This window comes from Enhydra lutris, unplaced genomic scaffold (genome assembly GCF_002288905.1).
Source record: "Enhydra lutris kenyoni isolate GAN:26980312 unplaced genomic scaffold, ASM228890v2 scaffoldscaffold7, whole genome shotgun sequence".
NCBI lineage: Eukaryota > Metazoa > Chordata > Mammalia > Carnivora > Mustelidae > Enhydra > Enhydra lutris.
Window position 1 is genome coordinate 35,975,424 of NW_019154091.1, and position 18,820 is coordinate 35,994,243.

The following is an 18,820-nucleotide window of genomic DNA, read 5'->3' on the forward strand; positions in this document are numbered from 1 at the left end:
TTCGGGGCTCCATCCCAGGACCCTGGGATCATGACCTGAGCCGAAGGCAGAGGCTTTAACCCACTAAGCCACCCAGGCACCCCAGAATTTGCATTTCTGACTGAGCAGAATCAAAAGAGCATAAGCCCGGGAAGCAGCATTCTTCGGGTCTCAACCCTGGCTCCAGATGACTTTGGTCACCATACTTAACCAGTCTCAGACTCAGCTTCCATATCTGTAGAATGGGAATATGTACTGGCACGTGGCTCTCATGGTGTGGTCCTCAGATCAGCCACATCAGCAGCACCTGAGAATTTGTTTGAAATGCAAATTCCAGTCCTACCTTGAACCTACTCTGGGAAGCCCTGGGAGTGTGGGTCAGCAACTTGTACTTTTAACCAGCCCTTGAGCGGTCTTTTTCAAATGTGTGTATTTGTGCGTATGTGTACTGCTTTTGGAATCAGGAAGACTGATTTATGTGATAATAAAGCAAGAACTATATAATCAGGAACATACACTTAATAAGTACTAGGTCTCCACTGAAAAAATTCACAATATAAAAATACAAGTAAATACACGTGCAGTGTTAACCAGCCCTTGAAGTGGTTCTGATATTTGTGGAAGTGTGAGAACCACTGGACTAGAAGTTCTCTGAAAGTTCTCTCTAGAAGTTTTTTTACTATTTCCCTAAATCTGCAGCAAGGCCATCTGCTCTGGTGAAGACTGATAGGCGGCCCAGTATTTTTTGTAAGAGGTTTACTCTGTGCCAGGCACTGTTCTAAGCACTTTGTTTATTTGATATTATTTAATGTTTACAACAAATTAATGAGCTAGCTGCTGGTATACCATTATTAATCCCGTTTTACAGAGAGAGAAACTAAGGAGCAGAGATTAAGTGAATTGCCCAAGGTGAATGCTAATGGACGGTAGGACTGTCCTTTGAACAACAGCCGCTGGCCTCCAGAGGCACTGCTCTGGTCTGTTCGCTACATTGCCCTTGCCCCTTCCTAAACACAGGTTGAGGTGTGGATGCTTCCAGAGAATTTGTTCAATTCAGAATATACCCAGTGAAAGAAAGATCTGTGGGTATGTTGCTTGAGAAATCATTTACAGTGCTGTTCTAGGGCCTGGATTAAAAATCTTGGGCATTAAAAAAAAAAGTCTCTATATAGGATTCACTGGTTTTCCTTATGTAGGATTTTATTAGTGCCCCTGAGGCTCTCTCCTCTTTTGCACTGTGTGAAGTACGCGTGGGAGGAGCCCAAGCCAGGGCTGGACCCCAAGATCCCAGAGATCTTTCCTCTTCCTTTCTTACCAGACCTGGCCAGTCTTTTAAGAAACTCATCCCCTGTGTAGCAAGGTCAGTGGTGTGGTGCGGGAACTCCATAACTAAACTCCCTGCGTTCAAATCCTAGTCCTGCTGCTTATTAGCTGTGTAATCTCAAGCAAGCCTTTAACCTTTTAAGTTTTTTTTTTCTTATCTATAAAATGAGGATAACAATTTAGATTAGCTGTTTTTAAAAACTTGCTAATATCTTTCTGTGAAAAGCATTAAACAAGGCAAATGTCACCTAGTCTCTCCTGGAGAAGAGGGTGGGCCTTTTTCTTCTTGAGTGGATGTCCATTTGAGGAGACACGGATTGAGTAAGAAGCTGAGAATAAGAGATTGTCTCCCTATCCCCTGGGCTGTGTTTGTTTGCTTGTTTGTTTAAGTAATCCACCCATTCGGAGGGGATGCCTTTTTGCAAATTGCACACAATTCTCACATAGGCCATGCTGGCTGCTGCCCTGACCCATCTCTCTGTCACCCTCTAGGGCGGCGTTGATGATGAGATTTCCTTGACTGCGTACATCACAGCAGCATTGCTGGAGATGGGAACAACCACACATGTGAGTGTCTCTAGCTCCTCCTCTTTATATCCTTATTGTGCCTAGTTCTAGAGGAATTCACCTACTTTTAATCCCTATTCACCCTTGTAAACTCAAAAAGGATATGACGATTCTCTCATCACTTCCCATTTTCCAAGGAATGCCTTATCAGTTAAGTTCTTCATCTTACTTTCCAGGACCCGATGGTGAGTCAGGGTCTGCAGTGCCTCAAAGACTCAGTTTCCTCCACTACCAGCCTCTACGCACAGGCCCTCCTAGCTTATACATTCTCTCTGGCTGGGGAGATGGACATCAGAAACGTTCTCCTTGAAAAGTTAGACCAGCAGGCTATTATCTCAGATATGTTGACTGGGTTAGGAGTTTTTTTGAAATTATGAAAATATGTTCTGAGTTACCTATAGTTTTTCTCAGTCCCCATAGTCCCACATATATTCTATCATATATAGGATTCCTTTTAAGAAGAGTTGTAAAGTCATTAAATCATTGTTGAGAGTTTTGTGAGAAAGCCCATGGAAGTCCTTAAAAGGTATTGTTATACGTTTAACACGAAGAGGAAAGAGACAGTGGAAGCTAGTCAGAAAACCTGGGCATTGTAAAATCACCCCTTTGTAGGTCTGTAACAGTTTCTTGGTATGAGATCACTGAGGTTGACTGGGTAAGAGTTAAACTTGAGACTTTTTTTTTAGAGAGGCATGGGGAGGGGCAGAAGGTGAGAGAGAGAGAGAATGTTAAGCAAACTCCACACCCAGTAAGTTAAGGGTCCTACTCTTTTTTTTCTTTTTTTTTTTTTATTTATTTATCTGTCAGAGAGAGAGAGCACAAGCAGGCAGGGTGAGAGAGAAAAGAAGGCTCCCTGCTGAGCAAGGAGCCCTATGTGGGGCTTGATCCCAGGACCCTGGGATCATGACCTGAGCCAAAGGCAGACGCTTAACTGACTGAGCCACTCAGGCATCCCAGTGGTCCTACTCTTGGCTTCAGTTCAGGTCATGATCTCAGGGTTGTGAGATGGAGCCTGTGTCAGGCTCTGTGCTGGACGGGAACTCTGCTTGGGATTCTCTCCTTCCTCACTCTGCCCCACCCCGATGAGGGCACACACTCTCTCTCTCTTTCTAAAATAAATAAGTCTTTTTTAAAAAATGTTAAACTTCTGATTAGATAAAAGAAAGCCTGAAAAATTAAAATTCTATAAGCCAAAAAAATGCCCCCAGACACGTAAGATTCTTATATGTTCCTACTTGCCTATCTCCACTAGCATGAGAATTTATAAATTAGTAAGAGTGGTTTTCATGTAATTGGTGGAAAGCATTTATTGATAGTGTCAGTTTCATCTTGGGGAATGATGTATGGCTCTACATACACACTTAGGTACACACATCCCTATGTAAACATTATGGCTAATATATCAGAAGATATTGAGAAATATGTTTTTCTAACCCATGTTTCATTTTTGGTTGGTACTTGCTCTGCTCTAAGATACAGCATTTACAAATTGAATATGAGAAATCATTTCCTTCTAGGACCTTCCTAATTGTGCTGCTTTCCCATAGGAGAGTCCATTCACTGGAGCCCAAAGCCTGCTCCATCCCTGGATGCCAGACCTTGGTCTCAGCCTGAGGCTGTAGATGTGGAACTGACAGCATATGTCCTACTGGCCCAGCTTAGCAAAGCCAGCTTGACTCAAAAGGAGATCGCCAAGGCCACTGCCATAGTGGCTTGGTTGGCCAAGCAACGTAATGCATATGGAGGCTTCTCTTCTACTCAGGTAAATAGCTTGCTCTCCAACTGCCACTTTTCAGGTACTATTAGGTCCTGTGTAGAGATAAGAAAAACAACAACAACAATGAGCTCAATATGAGATTAGCCTAGTGACCTATATTTATATATATTTGGGAGAGGAAAAAAACCAAAGCTGTTGCCCTTGACTTCTAGGTCAAGGGACTTATAATTCTATAGGGAGGGAGAAAAGCATGTGAAAAAGATACAGGATTCATAACATTGGGTCATGTGAACACATATATAGTACTATATGCATTTAATGCTCTTTCTCTTTTTAGAGTATGAAATGTCATGAGATCAATGTTTTACCACATGTGAATAAGACATATATAATTATAGCTAAATTATAGATTAAAAGCCAATTATGGGATTGGAAGCATAAAAGCAAGGTTTTACAGGTTTACTTCCTTCTACTATTGAATGTATTGGGAAGCCAATAAGATATATAATCTTTACTTTTAAAAAAGTTTACGAACTAGGGGGTGCCTGGGTGGTTCAGCAATTGAATGCCTGTCTTCGGCTCTGGTGATACTTCTGGGGCCCAGGAATCAAGCCCCACATTGGGCTCCCTGCTTGACGGGCAGCCTACTTCGCCCTCTCCTGCTCCCCCTGCTTGTGCTTTCTCTCTCTCTCTCGCTCTCGCTCTCTCTCTCTGTGTCAAATAAATAAATAAAATCTTTAAAAAAATTAAAAGTTTATAAACTAGAAGTAAAGTTAGGAAAAGTTCTAGAATTACAGAGCAGGATTTGGTTATATAACATAAGATACAAAAGGTACAAAACAGCACATTTCAAAAGGGAAAGAGAGCTTCCATAAACTTGAAGGATAAGAGAGGTCTTCAAGGGCATGGCATTTGAGATAGATCTAGAAGGCTATGTAGCAATGCCTGGCTGGCTCAGTCAGTAGATCATGTGACTCTTGTCCTTGGGTTGTGAGTTCAAGCCCCACGTTGGGTGTAGAACCTACTTAAAAAATAGATTTTAAAAAATAGATAGATAAAATAAAAGGGTATGTATGATTTTGAGTCAGAGCTATTGAAAGGAAGGAGAAATGGCTTGTGCAAGACAACAGTTTGCAAAAGTCCAGAATGACTGTTGGGGAAACTGGGTTAGCTAAAGCATAATGGGACTTCAGTTTAGAATGGTAAAGCAGTTTTATACCAAGGGGGCCCTTTCATATCAGACTCGAGATTTTACCCAATTCTGAGGAGCTATTAACTTTTTTTACCTTGTTTCAGAGAAAATGACCTGTTATTGGTGTAGGGGGTGATTTAGTGGAGGTAGACACTGGATTTGAAGGACACTACTTCATTTGCCCAGGTTAGGGGTAAGGAGAAATTGAATTAGTAGGGTGGCAGTAAGGGAAGAAGGAGTAGAACTACATGATAAATTCGAATACCATCATAAAAATTGTCTTAAATGATCATAAAGAGTGTAGTCATTAATTTATTTGCTCTTCAAATGGTATCAAATACATGTCTAATTCACTGAGAAAACAAAATAATCAAAAAACCATATTTCTTATTTTTTGTAAACATTATATTCTGACTTGTTGAAACTAGGGAGTTTCACTGAGGATATAACATGTAGATTGCACCTGGAAACAGAATAGATTTTAATTGATACAATGTTTAGTAAAGATGTTAAAAGCACTGAGCTTGAATATGATAAAGACTTAATTGGAATTTTTAAAAAATTCTGTGGGGGCACCTGGGTGGCTCAGTTGGTTGAGCATCTGCCTTCAGCTTGGGTTCAGTCTTAGGGTTTTGGGATTGAGCCCCCCTACCAGCTCCGTAGGGAACCTGTTTCTCCCTCTCCCTCTGTCTGCTGTTCCCCCTGCTTGTACACTCTCTCTCTGTCTCAAATAAATAAATAAAATCTTAAAAATAAAATTAAATTAAAAATAAGTAAGAAATTATATGGTACCCTACTTCCTTACTTCAAGGAAATTTTTAGCCAAAGATCAGGAACGGCTTTCTTCTTCTTGCTGAGCCCTAAATAATTATGATATACAATTTTAGAAAGCAGTGGGTAAGATGTTTAGAACACTCAGTGACACATATGTCAAAATTGTTTTTCAATAAAGTCCTTAGCTATTACAAGAAGTCACATATCACCCACATGGGTTTTTCAGCTAATGATGAGGTCTCATTTCTTGAATTGTTTCCACATACTCAAGCAATAAGGACCTCCTTGGACCCTGTTCACAGAGAGTAGACAAAAAGTTGTTTGTCTATGGTTAACTGCAAAGCTTTCACTGATTCCCAGCTTCCCTAGGGAAGGTCCCCAGCGACCTATCTTCCCATTTTTATATGACAGTATGATGTCTTTTTAATTTGGGAGAGGAAGAAGTGAGGTTCCTTGGTCTGTGGGTACTACACAAGCATGTAGATATACTTGTATCAGTAAAATACAACAATTTTCCGAACATCTCTTTCTTTTTTGTCTTTCCTTTCGTTGTAATATATATAAATCATGTTTTCAGAATGGAGAAGTCCCAAGTACACAGTGTCATGCTCTCTTAGTGGCAGTTTATCTGTCTTATACCCAAATGAAGAAAAGATTGTCACATGGCACAGGGCTTGCAAGAAAGGATCCCAGCTGTGCCATAGAAGATCATTGCACAGCTAGATAACTTCAAAGAATGTGCAGTTTTTAGGGCTATCATGTCACTGCTGTTTCCTCTCCAAATAAGGAAACTGCAAAATATATACTGAACAGTTATCCACTGGCTTCTAACCCTAACTCATTCTGAAGCTAGGCTTGGTTGAATATGAATATGAGATTAGCCTAGTGACCTATAGACGTTTAATACTAGCTTGATGGCAATATTCTCTACAGGCAAGATATGATCTCTATGTCAGCTTCCGCAGCATTGGTGAATGTGGTTCCTAGTTACTTAGAGCAGGTTTCGTCCACGCTGGGGAACAGCAACCAGATGTGTAGGGTATAGGGTTGTTTGAGGTTAATACCAGTGGCTCGGTTCATAAGCGTATACTCGGTTGTTTTCTTTAGGACACTGTAGTTGCTCTCCAAGCTCTTGCCAAATACGCCACTACTGCCTATGTGTCATCTGAGGAGGTTAGCCTGGCTGTAACATCCACTGAGGATTTCCAGCACAATTTCAACATTCAGGCCGCCAACCGGTTGGTACTTCAGCAGGAGAGTCTGCCCAATGTCCCTGGGGTGTACACTTTGGAGGCCTCAGGCCAGGGCTGCGTCTATGTGCAGGTAAGCAGCGGTCCAGGGGAACAAGCATGCATTGGGAAGGAGAATCTGAGGACGACTTTGCCTCCAGTAGAGGGACTCTTACAATCTTACTTGTAAAGGGAATAGTTTGGACTGTGCGGTAAAGTTCTTCCCAACTCTGATTTGGTTCTCTATTTCCCCCTACTAGACGGTGCTGGAATACCATATTCCTCCTCCTAAATTTGCGGACACCTTTGGTCTTAGTGCAGAAATGGGGAAAGCTAGATGTGAGCGAGCTACTTCTCGATGCCTGACACTTACTGTGCATACCAGGTGAGAAGAGCTGAGCTGGTGGTGGGGGCGCCTGGATCACAGAAGCTGAGTGTGTGTGTGTGTGTGTGTGTGTGTGTCTGTTGGGGATACAGAGTATGCTAGAGGAAACATGATGGGTTCACACTGATGTGCTCCTTTCTGCCCTTAGTTATGCAGGCAGTAGCAGCTCTTCCAATATGGTCATTGTAGAAGTGAAGATGCTTTCCGGGTTCAGTCCCATGGAGGGCACCAATCAGTTAGTAAGTCTGTTCTGTTTTCTGCATTTAACTAGCCCCAAGAGGACCCAACATTATCCCTAAAAAGCTGGTGAAGTGGGCATCACGGTACATACATACAACTCATGACTGCATTATCTTAGTGGACTACAAAAGTGCATCAGAAATATAAAATGGAAACTGGAATAGTCTTGGTTCCTTTTTCTTACCTTTCCATGGTATTTATTATTCCCTTGATCATGAAAGAGCTTTTGGTTATTACCCTAGGTCATAGGGAAGGCTCTGGATCTTCGTCTGTTTTATTATCCCCTTTTTATTCAGCTTCTCCAACAGCCTCTGGTGAAGAAGGTTGAATCTGGAACTGACGTACTGAATATTTATTTGGAAGAGGTAGGTATTCGGAAATGAACCTAAGAGCTTGCTTGCTTATACAGCTTTGCAACTTCCCTTCTAATCTCTATGTACTAGTGTCACATGCACAGGGAGGAGGGAAAGGAAAGAATGAGAGAGAATGAGTCCACAGCCAGAAAATGAATTCTGCCTCCATGCTGGTATTCTATAAAATACTCCTATTCACCTCCAGGGAGGTACTGCCTAACAGATATGGAATATGAGCTATCTATGTCATTTAAAAATGTGTGGCCAGAATGTGACTATTTTATTTTTTAAAGATTTTATTTATTTAAATGAAGAGAGAGAGAGAGAGAGAGAGAGGCAATGAGAAAGAGCATGCAAGAGGAGAAGGTCAGAGGGAGAAGCAGACTCCCCGTGGAGCTGGGAGCCCGATGAGGGACTTGATCCCAGTACTCCAGAATTATGACCTGAGCTGAAGGCAGTTGCTTAACCAAATGAGCCATCCAGGCACCCCAGAATGTGACTTTTTAAAAAAAAGTGGTCGGGGAAGCCTTCTTTGAGGAGACATTATTTGATCAGACTGCAATGAAGAGATAAAGCTAATAGGGAGTATAGAACTGTTGAAATAAAATGAAAGTTTGTTTCTTTGGCCACTTCAGTTAATTTAGTGGAGGAGCCACAGGTTAGAGTAGACCAAGAACAGAGGGGACCAATTTACTGAAGAGCGAGGGAGCTATAAGCTCCTAAGAAGAAAGAGTCAGGAAGTCAGCAGAAGCCAGTATCTTTAAGACTAGCATGGGGCAGAAGGGACAGGTAGAAAGGTTTCAGAAAATTTGTGTGAAGACGAGAGAGGTTTATTTATTTATTTTTTTAAAAAGAATTTATTTATTCATTTGTCAGAGAGAGAGCATATGTGCACAAGCTGGGGGGGAGGGGCAAGGGAGAAGCAGGGAGACCAGACTGGGGATCATGACCTGAACTGAAAGCAGACACTTAACTGACTAAGCCACCCAGGCACCCCAAGACAAGAGTCTTTTAACCTCCACATAGAGAGTGTTATTTTCACTTTAGTTTTAATATGATGTTTTGTCTTTCTTCTCCACAGCTGAGTAAGAAGACTCAGACCTATACTTTCACCATCAGCCAAAGTGTGTTAGTCACTAACCTAAAACCAGCAACCATCACAGTTTATGACTACTACCTCCCAGGTGAAGGCTGAGATCTACTTGTGTCTCCCAACATATTTCTGCCTCATTCTTCATGACATGGATCTTTATTTTACAAATACAGCTTCCCAATCCAAGTGGCACATAATTACATTATTCAATCTTCTAAAACATTATAATTTAATTGTATATCATTTTTAAATCTTCTACACTGGGATATTTTATCAGATATGGTACATAGACCAAAAGAAACTATACAAACCATTGTTCTTTAAGGACTAACTATTCTGATATTTTGCTATGATTAATAATTTACCACAGTATTAGTATTTGGGACTTTCCTGTAATTCTTAATATGCTCATAACCTATAGGGATCCTCTGAAAAGGGTTAAAGCAGTAGTTTTCATGAAGTATTTTCTCTTTGAATGCATGAGGCCTGTAACATAATGATACATGTCATTTCATTTTACAGATGAACGGGCAACAGTTCAGTACTCTGACCCCTGTGAATGAGGTAAGGGTGAGCTTTTAGGGTAGGGTGATACTATTCAAAAGTTAAGGGGAACTTCTTCTGAATTACTGTTATTGTCTTTTGGAAGCTAAATTTTTTTTTAAAGATTTTATTTATTTATTTGACAGAGAGACAGTGAGAGAGAACACAAGCAGGGTAAGTGGCAGAGGGCAGGGAGCTTGATGGTGGGGCTTGATCCCAGGACCCTGGGATTATGACCTGAGCTGAAGGCAGACACTTAAAACTGAGCCAGGCAGGGGTGCCTGGGTGGCTCAGTGGGTTAAAGCCTCTGCCTTAGGCTCAGGTCAGGATCCCAAGGTCCCGGATGGAGCCGTGCATCAGGCTCTCTACTCAGCAGGGGTCTGCTTCCCCCTCTCTCTCTCTGTCGGCCTCTCTGCCTACTTGTGATCTGTCTGTCAAATAAATAAATAAAATCTCTAAACTAGGCTTAAAAAAAAAAACAAAACTGAGCCATGCAGGTACCCTGGTAGCTAGTTTTTGATAGAAAGTAGGCTTTCCGGGGCGCCTGGCTTGTTCAGTGGGTTAGAGCCTCTGCCTTCGGCTCAGGTCATGATCCTAGGGTCCTGGGATCAAGCCCCGCATCGGGCTCTCTGCTCGGCAGGGGAACCTGCTTCCACCTCTCTCTCTGCCTGCCTCTGCCTATTTGTGATCTCTGTCTGTCAAATAAATAAATAAAATCTTAAAAAAAAAAAGAAAGAAAGAAAGTAGGCTTTCCTTTCCTTTTCTTTCTTTTTTTTTTTTTTTGTCTTGAACTTTTTTTTTTTTTAAGTAAACTCTGTACCCAACATAGGGCTCAAACTCACAAGACTCAAGAGTCACGTGCTCTTCTGACTGAGCCAGGCTGGCACACTCATTTTTTGTCCCAGACTCTGAAAGGAAGAAGAATAATCTCCATAGTTCACACCAGAAAAAGTTAATAGTGGAATTTGTGTGAGGATGTCTATGTGATGATTTTTATTTTTATTTTTTATTTTATTTTTTTTAATTAAAAAAAATTTTTTTTTAAGATTTTATTTATTTGACAGAGATTACAAGTAGGCAGAGAGGCAGGCAGAGAGAGAGGAGGAAGCAGGCTCCCTGCTGAGCAGAGAGCCCGATGCGGGGCTCGATCCCAGGACTCTGAGATCATGACCTGAACCGAAGGCAGAGGCTTTAACCCACTGAGCCACCCAGGCGCCCCAGGTGATTTTTATTTTTAAAAAAGATTTATTTATTTTAGAGAAAGAGAGACAGAGAGACAGAGAAAGCATGAATAGGGGGAGGGGCAGAGGGAGAAAGAGAGAAGCAGACTCCCCAGTGAGCATGGAGCCAGATGACACGGCTTGATCTCAAGACCTTGAGATCATGACCTGACCAAAAATCAAGAGTCAGATGCTTAACCAACTGAGCCACCCAAGCAGCCCTCTATGTGATTTTTAAAAACAATATTTTTTTCTGATTAAAATTGATGAATTTTTAAAATTATTTTTACATTCTACATCTTTGTTATATAAAAATACTAAGGGAAAAATAAAAATTACCTGATTCTATTCCCCTGAGATAACACTATTAATAATCTCATCATGCTTTTGTGAGATTTTTTTCTAGATAGGAAAAAACAAGGACAGGCCTGGCTGGCTCAGTCAGTAGAGCATGGGACTCTTGACGTCAGCGTTGTGAGTTCAAGCCCCACCATTGGCATAGAAATAACTTTTAAAAAATAATTAGGGGCGCCTGAGTGGCTCAGTCGTTAAGCATTTGCCTTTGGTTTGGATCAGGATCCCAGGGTCCTGGGATCAAGGTATACATTGGGCTCCCTGCTCAGTGGGAAGCCTATTTTTAAAAATTAAAAAATAAATGGATAAGAAAAAGCTCCTCTATACTTGTGAAGATTTTCTGAGTATCATGATTTTTTTTTCGTCTCCCAGGATAGAAGTTGGAAAGAGACTGATTTAATCCTCTGTGACATTATTGGACAGCATTCTTCTGCCTCTTAAAGCAAAACACATTCAATCAAATAATGTGCTTTCTGTGACTGACTAGAGAGTGAGTAACAGATGAGCAGGCTTGAACCTCAGCTACTTTCTACTACGTAGACACATAAACGCATAGATGCCAGAATGAAGGGCTGCGGGAGATGGGGAGGAATAATCACACAAAGGAGGAATTATATGGAAAAGACCACTGGGAGAGGAGATGTGGTTTAGCCATGTAGGGGAACTCTCCAGAGGGGATATAGAGGTGATCCAGGGAAGATAAAAACATCTTCCTGAGGGTTAAATCTAAGAGAAGATGTAATTTAGGGCTTTGGGAATAGATTAAAAACATTTTTTTCTTTGGAAAGAAAATCTGTGTCCTTGGCCCTGTGCATATTTCTGTGGATACCAAAGGTTCTATTTAAACATAATGATCTCCCTTTAACCAAAACTCACATTCTGGCTTCTTCATTAGACCTTTTGACCCAGACATGTCAGAGAATCATATTTATGGATTCAGGGAGGGGTCAGAGTAGAGAATCCTAAATAAGGGACTGACTGTGTTCAGCCAGCCAGCACTGCAGGGCAAAACACGATTGATAAAAGAAGAGTAGCTGACCAGGATTCCCTATCTCTGCCTTTCTGCATTTCATCCAAGTAGTTCAGCACACTCATGGATTTGTGTATGTGTGTGTGTGTCTAAAAGTTAGATTGAGAAAGTAGAGAGAAATTGAGTCATGACTTGCTTTTCAGAAAGATCATTCTAGCAGGGTGCCTGGCTAACTCAGTCAGAGGGATATGCAACTCTTGATCTCAGGGTTGTGGGTCTACACATTGGGTGTAGAGCTTACTTAAATAAACAAACTTGAAAAAAAAGAGAAAGGTCATTCTAGAAACAGAATGAAGAATGGAGAAGAGTAAAGCTGAAGTTCTCAAAACCATCTAGGAAAGTCCTGCGGTAATCTGGAAACGGGTTGAGGAGCTGCAGTGGGCATGAAGCTGGAGCATTGGTAGAAGTTACTCCAAGAGGAGATAGCATCGGGAGAACTTAGTAATGTCAAAGAGAAAAAGCACCAAACAATTGAGATGATTTTATTCAGGCTATTGCAATAGAGAACATGTTTATTAATGAAGAATATCTTAGAAAAGTTAAAGGACCTGAAGTTTTATAGAGGCAGGAAAACAAAGATGCATGAATCTTATTGGGGTCATCAGGAAGGGTAGAGATGGGTCTTTTCATGGAATATATGAGAACAGAGTGGTTCTTTAGGGTCAGCTGTTTTGCCAGAACACAAAAGGTAATGGGATTTTGGAAAACAGAAAAATGGGCTATTTCTTAACTGGCCTGTTTTCTAGAAGCATAGGGTTCAGGTAAACTCACCACTGTCAGTAATTAATTGAATATAAGACAGGAGAGTCAGGGAAGAGTCTGGGAAGACTGCCAGGTTCCAGATTGTAGAATACATGAGAGAGGAAAACCTTTGCTTCTAACCCCTTATATTCAGTGCCCGGGTCCTGTGAATTAAATTGGCAAAAGACAGATTAGCAGGAGAAAAGATCTATTTGTATGCACCGGGTCACTTCACAGGAAAAAAGTGAAAACCCCAAGAATCAGTTAGGCCTGGGGGCTTGTATTATTATTTTTACAAAGGGTGATGCTGTTGTGGAAGAAATTACAAAACAAAGGAAAAGGGATTTGGGCTTCTAGGTGCAATGACATTGCATGTAGGTAAATAAATAGAGGGGGAAAGGAATAGAAGATTGAGGTTATTTTAGTAAGGTTTACTTGTGCAGATACAAATTAATGCTGACTGGGCACCTGGGTGGCTCATTTGGTTAAGTGTCAGCCTTAGGCTCCTGTCATGATCCTGGGGTCCTGGGATTGAGTCCCACATCAGGCTCACTGCTCAATGGGGAGTCTACTCCCTCTCCCTCTGCTCCTTCTCTCTTTCCATCTCACTCACTCACTGTCTTCTCAAATCAATAAATAAAACCTTAAAAAAAAATTAATGCTGACTTTCTATCTCCTGTGATAAAGGTTGTTCTCTTCCTGGTATGGGAGAAGGGAGTGGAGACACTCTCACAAAAGGAAATTAATGCCCTGCTTTCAGGCAGAAACGGGGAAGGAGGAAAGCAGAGAGTTCTTCCTGTATCTGCTTCCCGATATCCCTTTGGTCTCCCCACCTTACCCTTATTTCTCTAGGAACACCAAACTACATTTAGTTTCCTGTTTCTAATATGTTCTCTGATAATTTTGAAACATGCTTTTTATGCTGCTTGCCAAGCCTCTTCATCTCCACCTCCATCCTGCCTGGAGGACTTTCATTGGTCCTGTAAGCTATGGCCTTCAAGGTGTGTTTTCTACTCTAGTAAGTCTTCCGCAAGAACTCCTCTCCATTCCTACAGCACTTTGTACTTCCTACTGAGGACTTACCAAACTGGGCTCACATTTTCTGTTAGTAACTGCATATTCTGGATTGCCTGGGTGGCTCAGTCATTAAGCATCTGCCTTCGGCTCAGGTCATGATCCCAGGGTCCTGGGATGGAGCCCCACATCAGGCTCCTTGCTCAGCGGGAAGCCTGCTTCTCCCCTTCCCCCTCCCCCTGCTTGTGTTCCCTCTCTCAGTCTCTCTCTCTGTCAAATAAGTAAATAAAAATCTTAGGGAAAAAAAAAGAACCCTGGAGGAACAGCATCCTTTTGCAATCATGCAGATGAAAGCCATATGCTGAAGATGAGAGAGCAGAAAGATAAAAGGTGTTTGGGTGTTTGCTGACATCACGGATCTGTCCTGTTCTTGGACATATTGGATGGGTAATGAAAATAATAAATGGTTTACTTATTAAAAAACTTTTTAAAAGAGATTTTATTTACTTATTTGATAGAGAGAGCAGGGGAGGGGCAGAGAGAAAGGGAGAAAGCAGACTCCCTGCTGAGTGAGGGGCCTAATGCAGGGCTCAATCCCATGACCCTGAGATCAAGACCTGAGCTTAAGTCAAATGCTCAATTGACTGAGCCACCCAAATGCCCCTAAACTTTTTACTGAAGTATAATAAACAGAAAGTATGCAAATTATAAATATGTATTTCAATGAATTTTCACAGATCAAAACCACCCATGTAACTAACTAGCATCTAGAATGTTACCAGCATCCTTGAAGCCCACTCTCCAATTCTGGTCGCCAACCCCCAGGGTAACCACAACATTAACTTCTAAGAGCACAGATTATATTTGCCTGTGCTCTTTACATATAAAACAAGAATGTGGGATGCCTGCCTGGCTTGGTCAGTGGAACATGTAACTCTTGATCTCAGAGTCATAAGTTCGAACCCCATGTTGGGCATAGAGTTTACTGTTAAAAAAAATTGTAAGAATATGTATGGTTGCTCCTGGCTTATTTCCCTCAACAGTATGTTTATAGATATTCTTGATATTCTTTTGAATAGTTACAGATCATTCATGCTCATTGCTACATAGTATTCCAATGTATGAGTGTACTTTAATTTATCTATTTTTCAGTTGCTGGGAAATTAGGTAGTTTCAAGTTCTACTACTTTGAATAGCATTGCTCTAATATTCTAACACAGGTCTTTTGGTAAACGTATCGTATGCATTCATATTGGATGTATACCTAGGAGTGTATAGGGTCATAAGGTATACATATGTTTTACTTTGATAAACTATTTTCCAAAGTATTTGAACAAATTTACACTCTCAACAGCAACGTATGAAAATTTCAGTTATTTTACATTTTTGCCAACACTTTAGTATATCCTGATTTGTTTATTCTAGCCATTATGGTAAGTGCATACTGTTGTTGCATTGTTTTTAAATTTGTATTTTCCTGATAATTAATAAAGTTGAGCACTTTGAAAAAAGTTTCTTGGCTATTTGGATATTCTCTTTTTTAAAAAACAGGTTTATTTTCTTAAAAGATTTTGTTTGTTTTAGAGAGAGAGGGCATGCACCTGCTAACAGGGGGCGGAAGAGTGAGAGAGGGACAGACAGACTCCATGCCAAGTGCAGAGTCCAATGCCGGGCTTGATTTCACTACCCTGAGATTATGACCTGAGCCAAAAATCAAGAGTCGGACACTTAACTGACTGAGCCACTCGGGTAACCCCTAAAAGACATCTTTAGTGAGAAATAATTCACATACCATATAATTCACTCATTTGAAGTATCTGATCCAATGGTTTTTAGTATATTTACAGATATATACAACCATCACCACAGTCAACTTTAGAATATTTCCTTCATCTCAAAAGAAACCATACCCTTTAGCTATCATCCTTAACCCTCTTGCCCAGCCATAAGCAACCACTAATCTACTGTCTGTATCTGCAAATTTTCATATTATAGACTTTCATATGAATGTAATCCTAAATATGTGAACTTTTTTTTAGAGAGAGAGAGAGAGGTGGGGAGGGGCAAAGGGCGAGGGAGAGAGAGAATCTTAAGCAGGCTCTAAGCTCCATGTGGAGCCTAATGCAGCTTGATCTCAGGACCCTGAGATCATGACCTGAGCCAAAATCAAGAGTCAGACGCTTAACTGACCTAACCATCCAGATGCCCCAAATGCGAACTTCTGTGACTGGCTTCTTTGATTTAGCATGATGTTTTCAGGGTTTATCCATGTTGTAGTATGAATCAACACTTTATTCCTTTTTATGATCAGATAATACTTCTATGACCTGGTAATATGGTCAGATATTATCTGTGGCTCTACCACATTTTGTTTATCCATTTGTCCATTGATGGATATTTAGGTTGTTTCTACCTTTTTGCTATGATGAATACTACTACTATAAACACTCATTTACAGGTTATTGAGCACATATATATTTTCAGTTCTTTTGGATGTATACCCAGGACAGAATTACCGTCATATGGTAACTCTGTGTTGAATTATTTGAGTAATTGATAGAGTCTTTTCCAAAGTGGCTACACTTTTATATTCCCACCAGCAGCGTATGTGCATTCTACCTTCTCCACATCCTCCTTAATAATCGTTGTTAATTTGACTTTCTGATTCTAGCCTTTGTAGTTGGATATCTTTTTTTACAAAGTGTTCAAGCCTTTTGTCTATTTTTCTATATTTGAAATTCTCTATATATTTGAAATAAGAGGGCTTTGTTAGGTATACGTATTGCAAATGTCTTCTTTCAGTTAATGGGTTGCATTCTTACTCTTTCAATAGTCTTTTGGTGAACAAAAGTTCTTAATTTTAATACAGTTTAGGTGAGTGCTTTTATATTCTATTTAAGAAATACTTGGGAAAAAAAAGGAATCTTTGTGTGTGCTAGGGTCACAAAAATGTTTTCCTTATGTTTTCACTTAAAAGCATTTTTGTTTTAACTTTCACATTTTTAAAAAATATTTTGTTATTTTTTAAAAGTAATCTCTGCACTGAACATGGGACAGCCCTGAGATCAAGAATCACATGTTCAAACCACTGAAACAACCAAGTGCCTCCTATCTTTCACATTTGATATAAAGTCCACTTGGAATTAATTTTTGCAAATGATGTGAAGTAGGGGACAAAATACATTGTTTCCCTCTATGGATACTCAATTGACTCAGCATCATTTATTGAAACACCATCTTTTCCTTACTACATTGTGGTGTGTTATTTTACCATAGACAAGGTAACCTTACATATGAGAGTTTACTTCTGGATTCTTTTTTCATTGTTTAGTTTGCTTATTCTCACAATAATATCACCCACATACACATACACATACACATGCACACACACAATAGCTTTATAATGGTAGTATAGTTTCTAGTTTTGTGATTCTTCTTCAAGATAGCCTTTGCCAGGGGCGCCTGGGTGGCTCAGTGGCTCAGTGGGTTAAAGCCTCCGCCTTCGGCTCAGGTCATGATCCCAGGGTCCTGGGATCGAGCCCTGCATTGGGCTCTCTGCTCAGCAGGGAGCCTGCTTCCCTTTCTCTCTCTCCGCCTGCCTCTCTGCCTACTTGTGATCTCTGTCAAATAAATAAAATCTTTAAAAAAATAAATAAATAAAAAGATGGCCTTGGCTATTCCCTGGCCTTTGAATTTCCATATGAATTTAAATCAGTTTGTTAATTTCCTCAAAACACCTGCTGGGAACTTGGAAGGATTGTTTTGAAGCTATAGATTTGCAGATTACTGACATCTTTATAGTATTATCTTTTGATTTTTTTTTTTTTTTTTAAATAATCCTGCCAGGTTTAGGTGCCCAGAGCTACAGATTGGTTTTTATGTTTTGTGTTTTTTTTTTTTTAAGATTTTTTTTATTTATTTATCAGAGAGAGAGAGGGAGAGAGAGCGATCACAGGCAGACAGAATGGCAGGCAGAGGCAGAGGGAGAAGCAGGCTCCCTGCCAAGCAAGGAGCCTGATGTGGGACTCGATCCCAGGATGCTGGGATCATGACCTGAGCCGAAGGCAGCTGCTTAACCAACTGAGCCACCCAGGCGTCCCTATCTTTTGATTTATAAATATGTTTTATCCATCGAGTTAAGGGTCATTCTTAATTTCTCTCATCAATGTTTTATAGTTTTGAATGTAGTGGTGTTGTGCAAATTATGTTAGATTTATTCCTAAGTATTTATAGGGGTTTTTTGGATACTATTGTAAATGATAAGTCTTTTTTTTTTTTTTAAGATTTTTTATTTATTTATTTGACACAGAGAGAGGGAGAAGCAGGTTCCCTGCTGAGCAGAGAGCCCAATGAAGGCTCGATCTCAGGACCCTGAGACCATAACCTGAGTGGAAGGCAGAGGTTTAACCCATTGAGCCACCCAGGCACCCGATAGTAATCTTTAAATTTAATTTCCTGTTTGTTTTATATTTGGACTTGAATCCAATGATCTTTCTAAATCTGCCTTTTTTAAATTAAGATTACTTATTTATTTGACAGAGAGGGAGTCAGCGAGAGAGGGAACACAAGCAGGGGAAGTGGGAGAGGGAGTAATAGGCTTCCTGCTGGGCAGGAAACTGATGCCTGGCTGGATCCAAGGACCCTGGGATCATGACCTGAGCTGAAGGCTGACGATTCAGACTAAGCCACTCAGGGGCCCCTAAATCTAGTTATTGTCTTGATTTTTCCTTAGAATCTTTTAGATTATTTAGGTACAAAACCTTGCAATCTATATAACAGTGTAGCGGACTCTGGCACACCACCCACATCTATTCCATTTCAGCTCAGAAGCATTTATTTGCTCCAGGTACTGGGAGTGTTAACAGCTGACAACTTGCAGCGGGTGTTCCTTCTGGATTATTGCCCTCAGCTATTATCCATTTCCCTGGGACAGCCCGTAATCAACAACAGGCCAGTGTGGGGGATAAAGATTCCACCTTCTTGGGGCGCCTGGGTGGCTCAGTGGGTTAAGCCGCTGCCTTCGGCTCAGGTCATGATCTCGGAGTCCTGGGATCGAGTCCCGCATC

The 18,820-nt window shown here is 40.7% G+C and overlaps 1 protein-coding gene across 1 annotated transcript in view; it reads left to right on the forward strand.

Annotated features, from left to right (window-relative positions):
• The window catches only part of LOC111142228 (alpha-2-macroglobulin like 1), a 45,780-nt gene extending 36,365 nt beyond the window's left edge, over positions 1–9,415 (forward strand). Inside the window, exons 27-35 of the mRNA XM_022495266.1 lie at positions 1,795–1,869; positions 2,046–2,206; positions 3,415–3,631; positions 6,660–6,875; positions 7,042–7,166; positions 7,315–7,405; positions 7,703–7,771; positions 8,841–8,943; positions 9,375–9,415. Of these exons, the coding sequence (XP_022350974.1) occupies positions 1,795–1,869; positions 2,046–2,206; positions 3,415–3,631; positions 6,660–6,875; positions 7,042–7,166; positions 7,315–7,405; positions 7,703–7,771; positions 8,841–8,943; positions 9,375–9,415 (1,098 nt within the window). The remainder of the gene's footprint in view (positions 1–1,794; positions 1,870–2,045; positions 2,207–3,414; positions 3,632–6,659; positions 6,876–7,041; positions 7,167–7,314; positions 7,406–7,702; positions 7,772–8,840; positions 8,944–9,374) is intronic.
• The last annotated feature ends 9,405 nt before the right edge of the window (positions 9,416–18,820 follow it).